General features: G+C 48.5%; 1 protein-coding gene across 1 annotated transcript in view; it reads left to right on the top strand.

Annotated features, from left to right (window-relative positions):
- Positions 1–22,263, top strand: part of MKLN1 (muskelin 1) — a 93,514-nt gene that overhangs the window by 14,587 nt on the left and 56,664 nt on the right. The window contains exons 2-4 of the mRNA XM_048501479.1: positions 8,852–8,921; positions 13,677–13,819; positions 17,414–17,502. Coding sequence (XP_048357436.1) covers positions 8,852–8,921; positions 13,677–13,819; positions 17,414–17,502 — 302 coding nt within the window. The remainder of the gene's footprint in view (positions 1–8,851; positions 8,922–13,676; positions 13,820–17,413; positions 17,503–22,263) is intronic.

Raw genomic sequence — 22,263 nt, 5'->3', positions numbered from 1 at the left:
GTGAAACCGATGGACAGTCGTCGATTCAGGATGGACAAATGGAAATAGTTCTTTATATAGTTGTTGATTAAAATGTGGAGTTTGCTGTCATAGGCATAAACAACTTTAAAGGGGGTTGGACAGATTAATGGAGGGGGGTCCATCAATGTCCCTAGTCATGGTGACTGAAGGGAACCTCCACATTTAGAGGCAATAAACCTCTGAGACCCAGTCCCAGGAAGCAATCATATCCCCCCTCAGATGTCTCCTCTCCAAACTAGAGTCCCAAACACTGCAGCCTCTCCTCATAAGGAAGGTGCTCCAATCCCTCAATCATCCTCGTTGCCCTTCTCTGCACTTTTTCTATCTCTTCGATATCCTTTTTGAGATGTGGCGACCAGAACTGAACACAGTACTCCATGGAGGAGTCTTAAGGAGTCTCAAAAGCGACTTTAAGGAGTCTCAAAGTGACTTAAGTGCGGTCGCACCACTGCTTTATATAAGGGCATGACAATCTTTGCAGTTTTATTGTCAATTCCTTTCCTAATGATCCCCAGCATAGAGTTTGCCTTTTTCACAGCTGCCATGCATTGAGTTGACATTCCCATGGAACTATCAACTGAGACGCCCAAATCCCTTTCCTGGTCTGTGACTGATAGCACTGACCCTTGTACCGTTTATGTAAAGTTTGGATTTTTTGCCCCTATGTGCATCACTTTACATTTTGCTACATTGAACTGCATTTGCCATTTCTTAGCCCACTCACCTAATTTATCAAGGTCCGCTTGGAGCTCTTCGCAATCCTTTGTGGTTCTCACCACCCTACCTAATTTGGTATCATCCGCAACCTTGGCCACCACGCTACCCACCCCTACTTCCAGGTCATTTATGATAAAGATGTAAACTAGAGGTTCCTGAAACGAGGCTGAAATATAGATGCTGCATTTAGGGCTAACTTGGAGGGGAAATGAGACTGAAATGAGCCCTTCGGGGACGGGGCGGTATAGAAGCCCAAAGTATAAATAAATAAAAATAAATAAATATAGATGCTGCATTTAGGGCTCATAACTTGGAGGGGAAACATGAGCTTTGTATGCCTAAACTTCAAACTGGTTCGGATACAGCAGACTTGAATTTAGAACAATTTAGCATAGCCCTGACCTAAATAGGCTAGCTCAGTCTCAGCAGATCTTGGAAGCTAAGCAGGTTTGGTGCTGGTTAGATTTGGATGGGGAGGCTGTTGATTAAACCTAGGGTCGTGGTGGCGAACCTTTGGCACTCCAGATGTTATGGACTACAATTCCCATCAGCCCCTGCCAGCATGGCCAATGCTGGTAGGGGCTGATGGGTATTGTAGTCCATATCATCTGGAGTGCCAAAGGTTCGCCACCACTGACCTAGGGTCTTGACACATGGGCGGTTAATGGCGAAGTAGGGTGTTGTGGATTTTCCGGGTTGAATGGCTGTGCTCCAGTAGCATTTTCTCCTGACGTTTTGCTTGCATCTGAAGATGCCAGCCACAGATGCGGGCGAAACTTCAAGAGAAAATTCTCCTGGAACACGGCTGTACAACCCGGAAAACCCACAACACCCTCGTGATTCTGGCCGTGAAAGCCTTCAACAATATAATGGCCAACTGCCTCTGAAATTTCTCACTTTGGAAACCCCATAGGGTCGCCGTAAGTTAGGTTCAGCTGAAAGGCAACGAAGAAGAAGTTTAAATACCTGCATTGCTGTGGAGTTCGCTGTATTATCCTGGGCCAGTTGTGTATTTTCAGCTTAACCTCCTCACGAGGATAAGGTTGCTGTGAGGATAAAACGGCAGAGGAAAAAACCATGTATCTTTCCATTAGATCCTTGGATGAAAACGGGGATAAATATAATATTAGACAGACAGCTCACGGTCATTAACAGATGAGGATAATCCTATGTTGCTAATAACATTTTTAGAGCACTGTCCGAATATGTAAAAAACAAAATGGGGCTGATTGACAGCTGTACGTCGGGGCGGCCTTCCCCCTTCTCCAAAACAACGCTTCCTAGCTAGTCGCTCTCTAAAGGGGGAAGCTGTTTCTCTTTAGTGCTGAATGATTTTAATGATCTCATTTCATCCAGTCGATTATGTTTGATCAAACCATTCAAGACGCTCAAAGGACGTGATTTGTCTCTCGAATGCCTTCTCAGCCAATTCAGCTGCTAGACTCCTCCGTGAGTGCTGGTTAGTGTGTTTAAACAGTAAGAAAATTGCCGCGATGCTGTTTTATTCAGCTTTGTTTTTGGAACAAATGGGGGAAAAGTTTGGTTTTGAGCAGTTTGTAAGCTTTGATGCTTTTTCGCAGCATTAAGTGCAAACATGTTGACAAGATTTCTGCTCAGCGCTGGGATTTACATTTTTTGCTCGATCATCTTTTTTAGAAGAAGAGCTGGTTTTTTTTTTAACCCCACTTTTCTCTACCTTTAAGGAGTCTCAAAGCGACTTAAAATCTCCTTCTCTTACTCTCCGACCACAACAGGCACCTTGTGAGGTAGGTGTGGTTGAGAGTGTTCGGAGAGAACTGTGACTAGCCCAAGGTCACCCAGCAGGCTTCATGTGGAGGAGTGGAGAATCGAACCTGGTTCTCCAGATTAGAATCCACTGCTCTTAATCACGACATCAGTGATCATTTTTTGTCCTATGAAAAGCCTTTTTGAGGTAGCATCGGCTGGGCTTTGTAACTTGTCCTGTTGGAGGGAACATTTGTACTTGGATGTCTTGCATCCAAATTCTTGGTGTTACCATCTCCAGTGTTCAGTCCTTGTTCAGGAATCCGACTGGTAACCGGTCGATTTTTCTTTTGGTATGTTGTTCTGGAAACTTGTATTCCTTCCTGAGTGGTTATCAGCTTTCACAGACTTATTTTTTTAATCTTCTAGCTTACCTTTCTCTCCCGGGGGAACCCTGCTTACCGATAGTCTGTCAATACTTGTTCACTGGAGCAAACCTAGAGCAGCATCTTAATTCTGAATACCGTATAAACTCGTGTATAAGCCGACTCCTGTATAAGCCGAGGCACCTAATTTTACTACCAAAACCTGGGGAAAGGTATTGTATAAGCCGAAGGTGGGAAGCTGGGAGGCAGAGGGAGCTCCTTATTTGGGCAGTGACTCCCCCTGATGTCATTGCCCAAATAAGGAGCTCCCTCCACCTCCAGACTGGGTTTGAGGAAGCCCAGGCAACCAGGAGGTGGAGGGAGCTCCTTATTTGGGCAATGACATCAGGGGGAGTCACTGCCCAAATAAGGAGCTCCCTCTGCCTCCCGGGGTTTGAGGAAGCCCAGCCAGCCAGGGTTCCCCTTCACCCTCCCAGGAGGGCATCAACAAGTGGCTTGTGCAGCCGCAGGGAGGTCCCGGCCACGCCCCCAGCCTCGGCAGAGGCCTGAAGAGCCGGCTGGTAAGCAGGACTCGTGTATAAGCCGAGGGGGCATTTTTCAGCCTTAAAACAGGGCTGAAAAACTCGGCTTATACGTGAGTATATACGGTACCATGATTGTGTGTCATGAGTTACAACTGACTTGTGGCAATCTTTGGACCATGGAATTTCCCTGGACCAAGGGAGAGATGGTCTGCCATTTCCTGCCTCTGTGTAGCAGCCCTTGACACCCTTGGTGGTCTCCCATCCAAAGTATTAACCAGGGCCGACCCTGCTTAGCTTCTGAGATCTGATGACAGCAGACTAGTCTGAGCCAACCCGGCCAGGGTGGACAGTGAATACCTTATATTTACAGCAGATACTTCTCTTTTGGGCTATTGGCTGTGGAAAGTTCTGTCAACTTGAAGCTGAATTATGTCAACCCCGTATAGTTTTCAAGGGAAGAGACATTCATAGGTGGTTTGCCATTGCCTGCCTATGTTGAATGACCCTGGTCTTCCTTGGTGGTCTCCCATCCAAGTACTAACCACAGGCAGCCCTTCTTAACTTCCAAATTCTGATGAGGTCAGGCTAGGCAGGGATACTCGGGTTGCTCTGAAGGAGCAAACAGTGACCATCAATGTATTGTCGAAGGCATTCACGGCCGGATTCAACTGGTTCTGGTGGGTTTTCCAGGCTGCGTGGCCATGGTCTGGTGGATCTTGTTCCTAACGTTTCGCCTGCATCCGTGGCTGGCATCTTCAGAGGTGTATCACAGAGAGACACAGTGTGCAACAGACTTCCCTCTGTGATACACCTCTGAAGATGCCAGCCACAGATGCAGGCGAAACGTTAGGAACAAGAGCTAAACGCAGCCTGGAAAACCCACCAGAACCAATGACCATCAATGTTTTTTTGGGGGGAAACCCTCCTGCCGCAGCTCTTTCAGCATTTGGTGGTATTTTGGAACCATGTTTCTATTGACTGTGAGGTTTGCTTGGTTGAGGGGCAGGGGGTAGATGAAATTTACTTACTTATTTACTTACTTACTTACTTACTTACTTACTTACTTACTTACTTACTTACTTACTTACTTACTTATTTGACTTCTGGACCATTGATGGGGAGCCAGCGTGGTATAGTGCTTAAGAGTTGTGGCCTCTAATCTGGAAGACTGGGTTCGATTCCTCCCTCCTCCAAATGAGAACACACACACACACACCCACACCCACCCACCCACACACACACACACACACGAACACACATGCACACTCATGCGCGCATGAGGTGATAAGCTTTCATGAGTCCCTCAGATGCACAAAGCATGCATCCACTTGGCAGACAGGGTTAGTACTAAAAACTGCAAACAACATAAAGGCCGGGGTGGGGGTTGGGGGTGGGTAGCTCGTAAAAAGCCGCACTTTAAAAACTTTAAAACAAGATCCAGTCTAAAGAGTAATCAGTGAATGGATTAAAGAACATCCTCATAACAAGGGTGTGTTGGAAACTGAAGCAGGAAAGTAAAAGGGCGGGCAACGGACGGTTTATGATCATACAAATGTAGATGCATTACTGACTCGAGAAGGATGCACATTTTAAATATTTTAGCAACAGAGGGCTTCGCCTTAATTCTGAGAAGTACTTGGAAGCTGATCTATAAAAAATGCCAGCGCTGGTTTTGAGTGCCAGGCAAGTGTTCCGGGACTCAGTTTAAGATTGTTTTCTAAGATGTGGCCTGTGTTTTCTCTGGAGAGCCTTCTGGACCATTTTTGGGCAGCGGGTCGGGCAACAGGTTGTCCGAACTTTCAGGCAGGTGGATGCAAGTCGGGCAACATCTCAGATATTTCAGAATGTTCTCAAGTGAAGAGGGCACATGCCATAAAAGTTCATTTCACTCAGCTGAGAGGGAGGATTTTCTGGATTCCACCCTTTCTTGTGCAGGACTAGTTCTGGGCAACTGCTTGGATATTATAGCCACCTTGGATATTATAGCAAACAGAGGGATAGGAAGCATAGGAGCAGCAGTGGCTTAGGAGGCTAAGAGCTCGTGTATCTAATCTGGAGGAACCGGGTTTGATTCCCCACTCTGCCGCCTAAGCTCTGGAGGCTTATCTGGGGAATTCAGATTAGCCTGTACACTCCCACACACGCCAGCTGGGTGGCCTTGGGCTAGTCATAGCTTCTCGGAGCACTCTCAGCCCCACTTACCTCACAGGGTGTTTGTTGTGAGGGGGGAAGGGCAAGGAGATTGTCAGCCCCTTTGAATCTCCTACAGGAGAGAAAGGGGGATATAAATCCAAACTCCTCCTCCTCCTCCTCCTCCTCCTCCTCCTTCTTCTCCTTCTCCTTCTCCTTCTCCTTCTCCTCCTCCTTCTCCTCCTCATCCTCCTCCTCCCCCTCCCCCTCCCCCTCCCCCTCCGAGTTAGCCTAGGGCTGTCCAGATCAGGGCAAAAATAAAACCAATTTAACACTGCAAACAATGTAAAAAACATGGACTTAACACTAGTTTAATCTACAATCGGTATTAATGGCTGAGTTGTATTCCTGAAGCAGGTCAGTTGACCCGTATCATAAAGCTTTACTTACCGTACATGCACAGGTTTAATCGACAGTTCCTTTAGTCGAACGAGTATCATTTTAATATCTTTCCTTTTTAAAGAGAAGCCCAGCTGCGATTGGGAACGGGAGCCAAGTTATAATGGTCCTGCCTGCATCAGAGCAATCTGATCTGTTGGTTTCGTTCCAACTCTCCTTGTGATTTTAATTTTGGTAGATGACGGTGGAGGTTTCTACTTGGCAGCAAGTGCAACCAGAGGGATAGGAAGCATTTATCTCTGCAAGCTATATTATGAAGTCCTGAAAATCTGACTTCTGCTGGTTTATTACGAGTCGCTTACACTGGCGTGATTTATATCCTTTGGGGAAAAGCTGGAAGTCTCGTATCTCTTTTTCCTGACGCTAGCTTTAGATACTTGTATGAAACGATGCCAAACCACGAGGGAAGCACCGCTTAAAACAAGGCCGGAATTGTATTGTCGAAGGCTTTCACGGCCGGAATCACTAGGGTGTTGTGGGTTTTTCCGGGTTGTATGGCCATGTTCCAGCAGCATTTCTCCTGACGTTTCGCCTTCATTTGTGGCTGGCATCTTCAGAGGATCCTCTGGCATCTTCAGGCATCTGAGTTTTTTCTCTTGGCCTTCTTTGTGCGCGTGTGTTTGTGAGCGAGGGTTGTTGCCCCATGGCAAATAAGAATAGGGTCTCACACCAGATATAGTCATGGAGGCGAGATAGCCATGGGCCGAATGGAGGAAGCTGGGGTGTTATGGGAAACCAGGAAAAAGTTCTGGCATCTTCAGAGGATCCTCTGAAGATGCCAGCCACAGATGCAGGCGAAACATCAGGAGAAAATGCTACTGGAACACGGCCATACAACCCGGAAAAACCCACAACGCCCTAAGGCTGGATTTGTTTTTAGGGTTTGAGGCCTCTGCAGGGTTCTTGCTGGGGGCGTCCTGTGTCATGAACAGATTGAAGCTGTGTGCATTTGTCAGTTTTGAAAAGGGAGCATGCCGATTGTCAGACCTGGCTATGTATCGGATCTTCTTTGCTCGTTGCCCAGATGGCTTAACACGCGTAGAACTTCGTGAAGTAGAGTGCCTTCAAATTCAGGTGTTACTTGCCCGATTTGGGATTATGTCTGATCTGATTCTTTCCCCGCATCAAGTCACACCTCACTGATGGCAACCCCATAGGGTTTTCAAGGAGGTGGAGATGGTTGGTCATTGCCTGCCTCCATGTCACTGCCCTGGTATTCCTTGGAGGTCTCTCATCTAAATACTTGGCACTTTGCTGCGGCTGTGAAGGTCTGGGCAGAGAGGTCCGGGTGGGGAGAAACGGTCCAGACATCTCTTCCAGGCTGCTGTGGCCAGAGGGAGAGAAAGGCACCTCCGAGGCCTCTATTCAGTCAGGCCATTGGTCCGTCTCAGGGTCTACAGGCCGGAGCATTGGAGGCGAGCTGGGGGAAGGGACTGGCAGCAGGTCTAAGGCAAGGAGGGTCCAGGAACAGACAGGCAGCAGTGGCGTAGGAGGTTAAGAGCTCATGTATCTAATCTGGAGGAACTGGGTTTGATTCCCAGCTCTGCTGCCTGAGCTGTGGAGGCTCATCTGGGGAATTCAGATTATCCTGTACACTCCCACACATGCCAGCTGGGTGTATACAGCCAAACTCCTCCTCCTCCTGCTCCTGCTCCTCCTCCTGCTTCTCCTCCTCCTCCTGCTCCTGCTCCTCCTACTCCTGCTCCTGCTCCTCCTGCTCCTGCTCCTGCTCCTCCTCTTCCTCCTCCTGCTCCTCCTCCTGCTCCTGCTCCTGCTCCTCCTCCTCCTGCTCCTCCTCCTGCTCCTCCTCCTCCTGCTCCTGCTCCTGCTTCTCCTGCTCCTGCTCTTCCTCCTCCTCCTCTTCCTGCTCCTCCTCCTCCTGCTCCTCCTCCTGCTCCTGCTCCTCCTCCTGCTCCTCCTCCTCCTCCTGCTCCTCCTCCTCCTGCTCCTGCTCCTCCTGCTCCTGCTCCTCCTCTTCCTCCTCCTGCTCCTCCTCCTGCTCCTCCTCCTGCTCCTGCTCCTCCTCCTCCTGCTCCTGCTCCTGCTCCTCCTCCTGCTCTTCCTCCTCCTGCTCCTGCTCCTGCTTCTCCTGCTCCTGCTCTTCCTCCTCCTCCTCTTCCTGCTCCTGCTCCTCCTCCTCCTGCTCCTCCTCCTCCTCCTCCTGCTCCTGCTGCTCCTGCTGCTCCTGCTCCTCCTGCTCCTGCTCCTCCTCCTCCTCCTCCTCCTCCTCCTCCTCCTCCTCGGCAGTGAGGCAGGTATGCAGGTATGCAGATTGGGTGAATAGGTGGTGGGGGTAGAGCTACTCCTATGAGAAAGGAGTGGGAGAAGAAGCTGGAGTGGAGGTTGGTGGCTAGATTCCTGTAGAACCGAAGGTGGGGCAGAGCGACCCCCCCCCCCCATGGCAGCAACCAAAGGAGGGGCACTTACCAAGAGGCCATTCTCAGGGAAGGAATGGACTCTCTGTGAATGGTCCCCCCACATCAGCTGACTCATCGATATTCCATTGGGTTTTCAAGGCAAGCGACGTTGTGAGGTGGTTTTCCATTGCCTGTCTCTGCATCACGCCCCTGGTATTCTTCAGAGGCCTCCCATACAAATGCTTGCCAGGGCGAGGCTGAGTTTGTCTGACTGTCCAAAGCTCATCCAGCAATTTTCCATGGCAGAGTGGGGATTCGAACCTGAGCTTCTCAGATCCTAGTTGGGCACTTTAACCACCACACTCCACTTACTACTGTGTGTAATTTGGGAGAGAATATTTGCAAATCATCTTGGAACGACGGGAAACTTGCAAGAGGAAAACAGGCCCTCTCTGTTACAGCTGTGCTATTGTCGGAGTGGAAATTGAAAAATAAAGCTGATGTTTTCTTTTCTCTCTGGGTATTTTTCTAGGAATATTTTAGTGGACAAGCCCAACGATCAATCTTCACGGTGGTCTTCCGAGAGCAACTACCCTCCCCAGGTAAAAGTTTTATTTCTCCTGTACATTTGCATCGTTCTTTTGATCGAATTGGGGTTAAATTATGTTTTTAGTATAGCAGTTGCGGCTGGCATCTGATCATATTCTGCAGTAATGGATTTTACCGTTGGGTATCAGTATTTTGACCTGAAGACTGAGGAGCAGAAGAGTCTGATGCAAGAATCTGTCTGTTGAAGGTCCCTTGGACATGTGACAGAGTGGTAAATAGTTCACTCGGGTTCTTTTCCCCCACTCCTCTACATGAAGCCTGTTGGGTGACCTTGGGGCAGTCATGGTTCTCTCAGAACTCTCCAGCCCCCCAACCATCTTACAAAGTGTCTACCATGGGGAGAAGAAGGAAGGAGGTTTTAAGCCTCTTTGAGACTCCTTATAGTTGAGAAAAACCAGGTATAAATCCAAGCTCCTCTTCTTCCTCTCAAATATTAATGGTGAGCCATTTGAGGTTCTGCATGTTCATAAGAACATAAGAACTAGCCTGCTGGATCAGACCAGAGTCCATCTAGTCCAGCTCTCTGCTACTCGCAGTGGCCCACCAGGTGCCTTTGGGAGCTCACCTGCAGGATGTGAAAGCAATGGCCTTCTGCTGCTGCTGTTGCTCCCGAGCACCTGGACTGTTAAGGCATTTGGAATCTCAGATCAAAGAGGATCAAGATTGGTAGCCATAGATCGACTTCTCCTCCATAAATCTGTCCAGGCCCCTTTTAAAGCTATCCAGGTTAGTGGCCATCACCACCTCCTGTGGCAGCATATTCCAAACACCAATCACACGTTGCGTGAAGAATTGTTTCCTTTGATTAGTCCTAATTCTTCCCCCCAGCATTTTCAATGTATGCGCCCTGGTTCTAGTATTGTGAGAAAGAGAGAAAAATTTCTCTCTGTCAACATTTTCTACCCCATGCATAATTTTATAGACTTCAATCATATCCCCCCTCAGACGTCTCCTCTCCAAACGTCTTATGTTCACATAGCACAGCGGTCTTTAGCCTGTGGATCGGTACCCGCAGGTGGGTTGTGGGACCCCACATGCTGGGCCATGGATTACCTGTAGAACTTACCATTCTGTTTGCAAGAACCTGCTGCTAGTGTTCATTCATAGACAGTGATTGTGCTTTGCCTCCTTGCCTCTGTTTACATTCAGCCTGATGGATGATTCATCTATGGCTCTAACTCTTGGTTTGAGCCTCACAAGGGTGTCCATCCTGGTACTCAGTTTGAGCTTCTTGTCCTTGTTTCCCATGGGCCTCGGCACCCAGTGAGGTCACAATCCTCTGCTTGTTCTTGTTGTGTGGCTGTGACGTCACGTGCTTGCAGCTTGGGAGGAGTCTGTGCTGCTGCCTAGAGAGTTAATGGAGCATCCCAGGTCTGGAAAAACTGCAGGCTTCTGCTCTGGTAATGTCACAACCCAAGACTTGCTCAGTGAAGGAATCAATACTCTGAAAGCAGGATTCTCATTTATTGATCACAAGCAAAGGAAAGCTGGTGACTTACATTGTCAGAACTGAATACAAGAAGACAGGCAAAGAATACAAGAAGACACCTCTGGGCTTTGTTGTTGGCCTTTCACAAGAATTGCGAGAGCCAGGATGGTGGACTAGATGGACCACTGGTCTGATGCCGTAGGGCTCTTCTGATGTTCTCAGGATGTTGTACTAGATGGACCACTGGTCTGATGCAGCAGGGCTCTTCTTATGTTCTCAGGATGTTGGACTAGATGGACCACTGGTCTGATCCAGCAGGGCTCTTCTTACGTTCTCAGGATGGTGGACTAGATGGACCACTGGTCTGATGCCGTAGGGCTCTTCTTATGTTCTCAGGATGGTGGACTAGATGGACCACTGGTCTGATCCAGCAGGGCTCTTCTTACTTTCTCAGGATGGTGGCCTAGATGGACCACTGGTCTGATCCAGCAGGTCTCTTCTGATGTTCTCAGGATGCTGGACTAGATGGACCACTGGTCTGATGCCGTAGGGCTCTTCTGATGTTCTCAGGATGGTGGACTAGATGGATCACTGGTCTGATCCAGCAGGGCTGCTCTTATGTTCCCAGGATGGTGGGCTGGATGGACCACTGGTCTGATCCAGCAGGGCTCTTCTGATGTTCTTAGGATGCTGGACTAGATGGACCACTGGTCTGTCCAGCAGGACATTTCTTACATTCTTAAGATGCTGGACTAGATGGACCACTGGCCTGAATCAGCAGGGCTCTTCTGCTGTTCTTATGCCACAATGGGATGAAGGGGGATTGGGAAGACCTGACAGACCCTGTGCTTGTGAGTGGCAGAGGAGAAGTCCTGGGCCCACAGCAGATTCAGTGAAAGAGCTGCTCAGTGATGGCTAAGAGGTAAGAGGTATCTGTGATTCAGTTCTGAATTACCTTTTAGTTAGCTAAGGGGTCTGTAACCTTTTAGTTAGCTAAGGGGTCTGCAACCTGCGGCTCTCCAGATGTTCATGGATTACAAATCCCATCAGCCCCTGCCAGCATGGCCAATTGGCTGATGGGAATTGTAGTCCATGAACATGGGTTGATGGGAACAGGGGCTGATGGGAATTGTAGTCCATGAACATCTGGAGAGCCGCAGGTTGCAGACCCCTGAGTTAGCTGAAGAGGTGGAAATTTTGCAACTATTTGCCGCCCCCCCCCCCCGCCCGCCGCCGACGTTGTGGCACTATTACTGTGGGTGCAATGTTTAATTTTATGTCAGATGAATATTTATCTCATAAATAATCCAAAACATGCAGTAGAGCAATTTTGACAAAAGCAGATAAAGCCTTTAAAAATAAATTAATCAAAAATTGAAATGATAAAGTGCCGTTCAGCAGCGGGGGCATCTCACTAGCAGCGCACCTTCAGGGTGTTATCTGGTTCTCGTTCATAGTGAAATTCAACAGATGATAAATAAGCTTGTCTGCGGAGGACATTCCACAGGTGAGGCACTCTTATGGAAAAAGAGTGTCTCGTGTGATCATCTGCAACGTTTTCAGTGGGTGCGGAGACCAAGCGAGACCCCTGGATATGACCTGAGTTTACTAGCTTCTTGAAGTGCAAATCAGCTCTGCATCTTGGGACGGAGTGTGCAGCGAGTGTTAATGTACTTCCTTACCCGTAAGAAGCTCATTCAGTTTCCGGGAAAACAGTTCTAACTTCTTACAGGTCTAACATAAGCTGTTGGCAGAGTCACACCCGGTTTGCTTTCAGCATTACTTGTGAGCAAAACACCTCTCTGAAATTTAGGGTGTTTAAAAAAGAAGTTCTTTATGGTAGTAGCCACACTAAAAATATCCAGCCAAATGGGCATGTTCTATGCTGCTTCACCAACGTGACGTCCCTTCAAATATCTAAACATGGCTATCATGTCACCTCTTAACCTTCTCTTCATCAAATTAAACGTACCCTAAGTCTTTGCGCTGTTTGGCAGGGCAATGCTGATACGTTCTTGTCACCTTACCTCTTAGCCTAGTTAGTTTTAGTCCACGTTATGAGCTAGTTTCTTTAGCGGTGTCGAGTGTTAGTCTCCAGCCAAGAGGCCTGCTGCTCCTTTTTACTGATTTTCAGTCAGATGTGTGCACACAGGCATTCTTGGCTGATATGCACACTTGGCACTGATTCCCGTGTCTTCAGGTTGTAAAAATTAATTTGACGTTGATGTGGTTTCCAGCGAGGCAGAATTCAAGAAATGCTGCATCCTTAACATTCCATTTTTGTTATAGCAGTCTAGATTGTTCAGAATTCCCGGTAGAAAACAGTAAAAGGATATGAATAAAAACTTTTAAGCATGCGCCTAAAATGCAATGAGCCAACTGTTCCTGGAAATGCGTGCACGGGACATGTATATTCATCAGAAAGTTAAGATTGGCTGGCCATCTTTGGCTGTTGCACTGTCCTTTACATGCTAAGCCTTGCTGCCTGGGAGTGCGTGGGAAGATCTGCAAGTTATTTCTCCCTACATTAGTATATTTCAAGACGTTAAAAGAGAGGAAATTTTGTTCCTGTGGTTTGGGTTACGTGGAAACCCTAGAACACGCTCTTTTCCACTGCCAGAAACATATTCAGCTGATGATGAAATTTAAAAACTCTTTATTTGTTAAGTGCTCGGGCCTGTCTGACTATTATAAGATACTTTTCTTTTTAAATAACGAGAATCCTGCACATTGTGCACGACAGTGGAACCTCGGTTAACGCTGCCCTCGGAGATCACTGGTTTTGGTGTTCGCCGGTCACCCCCGGCCATTTTGTTGCCTCAGTGATCGTCCATCACCTCAGATTCTGTCGACTTCCGAGGCGACTTTTGCGTAAATCTGGTGGGCTGTTCGTGTTGCGCATGCGTCAATGGCATACCTTGGACTACACCGATTTCGGTTTTTGTCGCGTGATTCCGAACGAATCACGGATGAAAACCAAGGTTCCACTGTAATTGCAAATTCATTATCAGACATTATAGAGACTCAGTGAATGGCTGGAGATGCAAACTGTATATTGACTCCTTATTATTTTTGACTTCTTATATGTAACCCTTTCTTTTTTCTTATACCAATGAAGCCTTACTTAACTTGACTTGACTGTGTTTCAAGACTTCCGGCTCAAACGGGCATACCTGCTTTATGCTCGTTCCGTGCCAACCCTTCCTATGATTTGCTTCGAGGTTCCAGTTAGCGCTGGGTGTTTTTGGTGTTGCTTGTGATTGGATGAAAAGAAAGCCAGGGCGTGGGACCCACGTGCTGTTTCTTTTTCCTCCCCTAGTATCTGATCTTGAAACTCGAAAGACCCGCCATTGTCCAAAGCATCACTTTTGGAAAATACGAGAAGACCCACGTCTGCAATTTAAAGAAGTTCAAAGTTTTCGGTGGGATGAATGAAGAGAACATGACAGATCTGTTATCTAGGTAAGAAGGGCATTTTGGGTGGGCTCCGTGTCCTCTCTGTTGTGTGACTGATCAAAACTGGAAACGTTGAGTTCTGAGGTGGTCCCCGCTTGCTTGATCTACATTTTCATTCAGGCCTTGAATGGCCCCATGAGGTTGGGGGCTCGTTTACATGCATAGTGTTGGCTCAAAGGGACCTAGCCGAGTAGTTTTCCAGCCAAGGTGGAAGGAAACTCTTTTGGGGTTTGGATGGGAAGAGCCTCCGATTCAACCAGGGTGCTGTCCCAGTCCTGGAGATGAAACTGAGCTTCATCAGTACCCCGGACAGCTCACTGCTTTTCGTTTCGTTCCCTAGACAAAGCCCTCTTGCTCTCATCCTGGTTCTTTAATGATACTGATAAGCATACATTTGACAGATGGCTTTCAAATCCCCGAGTAAGCTTCAACTTCCTCACTTCTGCAGAAGGTGGCCACGTTTGCCCGTTTGCTATTTAATGTCTTTCCCATATCACATTACTCTCTCTCATGACTACTTAGGAGAGCCAGCGTGGTTTAGAACAGTGGACTCTAATCTGGAGAACCGGGTTTGATTCCCCACTCCTCCTCATGAGTGGTGGACTCTAATCTGGAGAACCAGATTTATTTCCCTGCTCCTCCGCATGAAGCCTGCTTGGGCTAGTCCCAGTTCTCTCCGAACTCTCTCAGCCCCGCCTTCCTTACATGGTGTCTATCGTAGGAAGAGGAAGGGAGGGAGTTTGTAAGCTGCCTTGAGTCTCCTTGAGGGGGAGAAGGCGGGTAGACTCTTCTTCTTCTGTTAGCTTCCTACCTCTGCCTCTCCTTCATATGTTTTAAGTTTCAAACTTTCAAATGTTGCTTTTTCCCCCAACCCCATTCCCCCCCCCCAAAGATTCACAAGGCAGCTTAAAAAAGTGATTACATAAGTGATTAAAAAGTGATTAAAAACCCAGTAACATCTAGGAAGAATTTACAGACAACAAACTGGAATCTTAAATTGACCACCAGGTAGCAGGAGGCAAGCACAGAGGCTCAGTTTAAAAGAAGATTCTTAATTCTATTACCTTTAAAAGCAGAGACGCCTCACAAGTCTCGTTGGGAATGATGTGCTAAGAGAACGCCTTAAGCGACAGTCTCCTTCTGTCCGTCCCTATGCACTAGCTGTGGGTGCCGGTTAGCCATCTCATCTGTCCCACCACTTGGGAAGGGGGACATTTGTCATTGACCAGGACCCAGGCCTTTCCCATCACACCTCCGGCTCTGCGGCAGTGGCGTAGCTGCCCGGGGATGGGAGGGGGGGTAACCCCAGTCCCCAGGCGCGACTAATCTGGTCACATGGGGAGGCCCCGCAAATTGCCCTCCCACGTGACTAGGTCCGGCGTGAAGACGACGAGGCAGCATAAAGTCCTGCTGCTTTGTCATCTTTGGGCTCCGTGGGCCCTTCCCATGTTGTCATCGATGGGGGTGTGGCCAAGGACGCCCGAGGATGTCGCACCCACCCCTCCCCCTGGGCTGCCGGGTTCCGGGAGCCTAGGGGAGGAGAAGTGCAGCTTGGGGGCGGAGCCCCGTCCCCAAGGCGCAGTGGGGGAGGGCGCCCAGAGACAATTTCTATGGCTACCAATCCTGATCCTCCTTGATCTCAGATTGCAAATGCCTTAGCGGACCAGGTGCTCAGGAGCAGCAGCAGCAGAAGGCCCTTGCTTTCACATCCTGCAAGTGAGCTCCCAAAGGCACCTGGTGGGCCACTGCGAGTAGCAGAGTGCTGGACTAGATGGACTCTGGTCTGATCCAGCAGGCTAGTTCTTATGTTCTTACCCCAATACACCTCTGCTCTGCGGCATGGGCTCCCTGAAGAGGTGAGGGTGACCTCCTCCCTGGAGGTTTCCAGGAAGCACCGCAAAACCTTCCTGTTTGCCAGGGTTTTTTGAGGGTTTCCATTGGCAGGCAGTTTTGAAAAGAGTCGGGTCGGAGGGAACGAGCTCCCTGGTGAAAGGCTCATTTTCGCCCCTACTTGTTCAGTGTGTAACTCTTTCAGCTTGCCATGATTATGCAGGAACAATATTGCACCAGTAGTTACGTGTGGATATGTCCCAAACAACAGGACAAGCGGCACGCCTCCGCTTTGACCTCTCTGGACTTTGGAACCTACTATCACACTTAAGGCGGAATGTTTCTGTGCGGGTTCTTACAGAATCTTGCCGGGTTCTCCTGGATTCTTTAATTTGTATGGCGAAATGTAGGGTCTTGTATAGATGTTTATTGCCACTTGTTTGCCTGTCATGCAGTAAAAATTCCTATCTGTTTTCATATGTATTTCATATGTACGTTTCATATATATATTTATGTTTTTTGCTTTAAAAAATGTTTGCGCGTCTAGCCGCCTGGGTATAGTGTTTGTGAGTTTTTCTGATGTTCAGTGTGCAGGCTATACCTGCATGGTTTTGGTTGTGTTTTGTCATCAAAAAAGGGCCGCTGCCGGGAGTGGGATCGAGCAGGTGGAGAGGCACGTGCATGCATCAGTGGCGTAGCTACCACGGGGATGGTGGTGACAGGCGCCCCGGGTGGATGCCGTTGGGGTCATGTGGGGGGGGCGTGTGGAAAATCGCCTGCCCGCACACCCCTCCTCCTTCCCCCCTTGCCCCGCCCTGCCAGACCTGGCAGAGGCTGCTGCTGGGCACCCCTGCCTGGCCCTGCCCTGCCCCCACCTTGCCAGGCCCCATTGCCCCTGGCATGCACACACTTATACAGGAAGCCCCAACGAAGGGGGCAAGTGGAATAATTTTTAAAAGCACAGTGGGAAAGAGAAGAGAGAATGAAACAAATCAACCCCCTGGACCAGTGTTTCCCAACCTTTTCGAGGTCAGGGTACCCTTGACCTCATTCTTCATATCTCCTGGTACCCCTGCCGCCACCCTCCACCTTCCCCTCCCGTTGCCCCTGCTTGCCACACACCCCCACCTTCCCCTCCCAGGGTGAAGCACTGGGGGTGGTGGCGGCTGCTGACCTTGTGGCAGGCCCTGCCGCATGGGCCAGCTCCATGTCCTTGCTGGCGCCGGTGGGAGACACCACAGAAATGAGGGGGGGGGGCGGTAGTGTTGCTGCGGTACCCCTGGGACATGCTCACGGCACCCCTGGGTACCAGGGAACCCTGGTTGAGAATGGCTGCCCTGGACCAACATTATTTTAATCTGCGCAGCCAGTAAGAGTTCCAGGGCCAGTCAAAAGCCCTAGTGGGCAGAAACCTCACCTGTCCATGCCCGCTTTCTAAAAACACTTTGTAGGTGCCAGGAAAGGTGTTGACGTGTGCCTTGGTGCCCGTGGGCACCGTGTTGGGGACCCCCACTCTAATTTACAGGTTTAAAAACAGGGGAACGATACAGAGTAAATCATTTTGGTGGACCTGATCATATGGGGTGGGTTGGGGGGAGGGCAGGACTTGGTATCTCTTCGATTCTTGTTCCCTGCTGAAACCCAGTTCTTTAGGCGGCCCTGTGTCCTACTTGTGTATATAAGAATAGGAAGCGTCGTGAAATGTATCTGCTCATTAGCTCTAAAGTCCTTGATGCAATGCTATTTCTTGGTGTTTTTCCCCTCTCACAGCGGCTTGAAGAACGATTATAACAAAGAAACCTTCACCTTGAAGCATAAAATTGACGAGCAGATGTTCCCCTGCCGTTTTATTAAGATAGGTAAATATACTTTTCCCCCCAGCGTTTGTGTTACCGGGCCTCTGTTGTCTGCATTTTGTGCTTGTAAATGACCTTGTTCTTTCGTCTGCTGCTTTGGCCCGCTCAGTCAGCCAGCAGGAGCTTGAGGGAATAAAACCTATCTGAAATCCTAAGACTTTGCAGCAGGTAATGTGCCGTCCCTCAGGATACTCGTGAAGAAACAGCTTCAAACAGTCTGCAGTGCGGTGCAGTACGTTTGGAGCAAATGCCACGAGTGTTCCAAGGTCTGCGCTGGTGTTCTCCAGCTTTTGGGACGTTGCTGGCAAGTGCCATTCAGTCTGCAGGCCCTGAAGCATCTTGCAGCTGTGATGTCTTGGAGCATCCCTCCCTTGTAGCCTTTGATGGTGCTGGCTGATTATACATTGCTGACCCTTGTGGCTGGGCTGGGGAATGCTGTTGGAGCTAGGCGTGCAGTTTTGTTTAGAAGAAGAAGAAAAGTTTGGATTTATATCCCCCCTTTCTCTGCTGTTAGGAAACTCAAAGGGGCTTACAATCTCCTTTCCAATACTAGAACCAGGGGCCACTCATTGAAAATGCTGGGGGGAAGAATTAGGACTAATAAAAGGAAACACTTCTTCATGCAACGTGTGATTGGTGTTTGGAATATGCTGCCACAGGAGGTGGTGAGGGCCACTAACCTGGATAGCTTTAAAAGGGGCTTGGACAGATTTATGGAGGAGAAGTCGATTTATGGCTACCAATCTTGATCCTCTTTGATCTGAGATTGCAAATGCCTTAACAGTCCAGCTGCTCGGGAGCAACAGCAGCAGCAGAAGGCCATTGCTTTCACCTCCTGCCTGTGAGCTCCCAAAGGCACCTGGTGGGCCACTGCGAGTAGCAGAGAGCTGGACTAGATGGACTCTGGTCTGATCCAGCTGGCTTGTTCTTATGTTCTTATGTTCTCCCCGCCCCGCCCCACCCCACCCCACCCCAGTCCCCAACAAGAGGGTTGGGGCTGAGAGAGCTCCAAAGAACTGTGACTAACCCAAGGTCACCCAGCTGGCATGTGTTGGAGTGCACAGGCTAATACGGTTCACCAGGTAAGCCTCCACAGCTCAAGCGGTAGAGTGGGGAATCAAACCCGGTTCTCCAGATTAGAGTGCACCTGCTCTTAACCACTATACTACACCACGCTGGCTCTTAGGAGTTCTGAGTGCTTGAAAATTGTTCCTGATGCGTAGCCCTGTTACTTTGTTGAAGAAGAGCGGAACAGAAGCCCAGTATTCCCTTTAAAGACAAACAGAATTTTCCAGGGTGTTAATCCAGCAGGGTTTTGTGATTAAGAATGGTCGAGTGGCAGACTCTGATCTAGAGACTTGTGTTCGATTCCCTCTCCCTCCACGCGAAGCCTGCCGGGTGACATTGAGCCGCTCACAGTTCTCTCGGAACTGTCTCAGAGGCAGGGAATGGCAAACCACCTCTGAATGTGTTTTGTCTCGAAAATCCTGTGAGGTTTCCGTAAGTCAGCCGTGACTGGCTGGTGCGCACGCAGAAACTTTTGTGAATCACAAAGGGAGCTTTAGATCACAAACAGCACACACCCTGGAAAATATTGTTGCTGCTGGACCCGTGTTTGGTGCTATCAGTGGTTTGAGCCGTGCATAGAAAGAGCCGTAGCCGCACCTGAGATTTAAGGCTCTGCGCTCAGAGGTGTGGCTCCCAGCTAAACTTACATTGTATTTTAGAAATGAACTAGATGCAAGTCATTTATGGACACAACCCTTTGTGTGTGGACATTGGGGAGGGGGGAGGGGAAGATGGGGAGAAGATCAGAAGAGGGTGGGCAGTTGAGGTCATCCGAAGATTAATCTGTCTGATGTAGCCGTCTCCAGAGTTACCTGTGCATAAGACCCTCGTATTGGACCATTTTTCCCAGCCATTCTGTCTCGTCTACATGAAACAAGGCATTTTGTAAGCAGCTTAAATATTGGTCTGTCTCATGTAGAGGGGAATCTAGGAGCCCCCTCCCCCCCCCCCAGTGAGATTTATTATGCACAAGTTTTATTGAGGAAAGCCAAAATTTCGCAGGACTGAGGCAGGGAAGTGTGTGGAGAGAATGCTTCGGATTCCCAAGGCTGAATTTAGCAGCGCTGGTCTTTACAATGAAATGCTTTTCATTGGTTAATATCTCCTGGGGATGCAGGGATGAGTTTTGCAAGTGATACTTGATTTGAACTGAGTATAATTGGTGATGGAATGTTATATCAGAAGGTGTTTGACGGTTAGTTGAAAGGTAATAATTCCAGGCCAGTGAACCATGGGTAGAGGAAAGAGCATATTCACTGCCCCGGTGATGCTTCTTGCTAGTAAGCCATGCTACTTAAATAGGTAACTGTGAAGAAGGGATTTAAAGGACCTTGTTACATTTGAGACGGGCATGCTTTGATGGCGAATAACGCCTGCTGACTTGGCCTCCCCACTGAATCTCACAGGTGCATGGAGTTTAGGCTACTAGCCATGAGTGAGTACAGGAAACTTCCATATGTAGAGCCAGAAACCTCTGCAAGCCAGTGCTGAGAGCCAACATCAGGTATAGGACTTTGACTTTCATGACAGTCAGTTGGCCACTGTGTGAGACAGAATGCTGGATTAGATGGTCTGCTGGTCTGATCCAGAAGGGCTCTTCTGATGTTCTCAGGATGCTGGACTGGCTGGATCACTGACCTAATCCAGCAGGGCTCTTCTTATGTTCTCAGGATGCTAGACTGGATGGACCACTGGTCTGATCCAGCAGGGCTCTTCTTATATTCTCGGGATACTGGACTGGATGGACCAGTGACCTAATTTAGCAGGGCTCTTCTTTAGAATTGTAGAATCATAGAGTTGGAAAAGACCACAAGGGTCATCCTGTCCAACTCCCTTCTGTTCTGGAACACACAATCAAAGCATTCCTGACAGACGACCATCCAGCCTCTGTTTAAAAACCTCCAGAGGAGGAGACTCTCCCACCCTCCAAGGCACCATATTCCACTGTTGAACAGCTGTTCCTGTCAGGAAGTTCCTTATAATGTTTAGGTGGAGTATCTTTTCCCGTACTTTTAATCAATTACTTGGTGTCCTAATCCCTGGAGCAGCAGGAAACTAAGTTAGCACATATTAATCACTCTTTATTCCCGGTCAGCATACATTCCTTTTGCTAGATTTTTGAGGACTCGGTTACTAGTCTAAGGCCGTTCTGTAGCTCACGGAGAGCCGTGTCCTGTGTTACCATCAACCCAACAGAACCTCGGTTATGTTGATACATCGCATGGGCCTCACGGAGTCTTATGGTTTATTTTGTTAGCACCTGTTTCAAGGTGGGAGTCAATGCCAACCACAAGTCACACCCAGCAAGGTTCTTGCCCGTTTTCCTGAACCATGGGACAGGTGCCGCAATTGGGGAAATTGCGCTCTGAATAGCCTCGGAGGTATGTCTAAGAGCCCCGTGCGGCTCCTGAACCGCTGAGTGAGCATCACCTGTCTACAGTAATAAGTCTCCGTAGAAGCTCTAGTTTCACAATCACAAGAACCAAACCACTGATCGTTGGCCCTCCTGGTTGGGTGGGGGGGGGGGGGAAATACTTTCAAATGGACAGTCCTCCTTGGAATCCCCGGGCTAGAACCAGGGCAGGCGGATTGAAGCAGGGCCGGACTGGGCAACCATCCCTGGGTCGAAGGGAATTAAATTTGTTTAGCCAGAGGAGGACATTTGGTTTGCATCGCGTCACAGTCTTTGGGTGGCCCAACTTCTTGTTGCTTATAAAAAGCCATGAACTGGAAGTGCTCTCTAACCTGGGTTCATCTATCAATCAGGTCAGCTTTGTTTCAAAAGAGCCGGGGCGGCAGATGCGCAGCCACACTTGAAAGGAAATTCCTTGCGTTGACTGGATGGCACTTAACACACTCACCCTCTTCGTTGACATCCATCTCCTTTTAGAGCCCTTTCCCCTGCCATTTGCGTTGAGACTTTTTATTCACCAGGGATCAGAGAGGTCAGAAGCCCAGATGAATAACATAGCCCCCCCCCCCCCCCTTTGGCCAAGTCTGCTTGCATCATAGATAAACCCACAAAGACATGTTGGGGTCACCTCACTTTCCCCATGTATCCCATGACCCACCTTATTTCCTCTTTCCCTCCCCCTGGCCACGCCCATCTTCCTTCCCCCCCTTTTCCTCCCTCGTTCTCACCTTCTCAGACACCTTTATCTACCTCCCATCTGCATTTATTTACTTGGCTTGTACCTGTACTTGCACTCCTCAGTGAAGACAAGAGCAGCTTGCAGCGTTCTCCTCTCCTTTTTATTCTCACAACAACCCTGAGAGGGAGGTTTGGGTGAAAACATGTAACTCGTTCAAAATCAGCCCGTGAACTTAATTTTAATTTTAAAGTCTTTTTAAATGCTTTAAACATTAGATTATGGTTTTCTATATGCATATACTTAATCTTAGGTGAAATACCAATTAAACGAATCTTACTGTTAAACTAGACAAGGAGTGCACACAAGGATATATCTCACAGATAAGACTATGTGAGACACTTAAGAAGAGACATAGCAGTAAATATGGGATCCAGATTAACACATTGTAAAAGATTTTTAAACACTAAGAATTAATAGCTCCTGAGTTATAGCGAGGAAGTTAATTCAACGAAGGTTAAAACCAATGTAATATGGTAATGCAACGACTGTAAATGGTTTCATCCATGGTATGGAGTATATGGTTTTGTTATACTTATATGTAAAT

Source organism: Sphaerodactylus townsendi, linkage group LG06 (genome assembly GCF_021028975.2).
Source record: "Sphaerodactylus townsendi isolate TG3544 linkage group LG06, MPM_Stown_v2.3, whole genome shotgun sequence".
Lineage (NCBI taxonomy): Eukaryota > Metazoa > Chordata > Lepidosauria > Squamata > Sphaerodactylidae > Sphaerodactylus > Sphaerodactylus townsendi.
The sequence above is the reverse complement of the archived record's forward strand: the minus strand, read 5'-3'. Positions and strand labels throughout refer to the sequence as shown.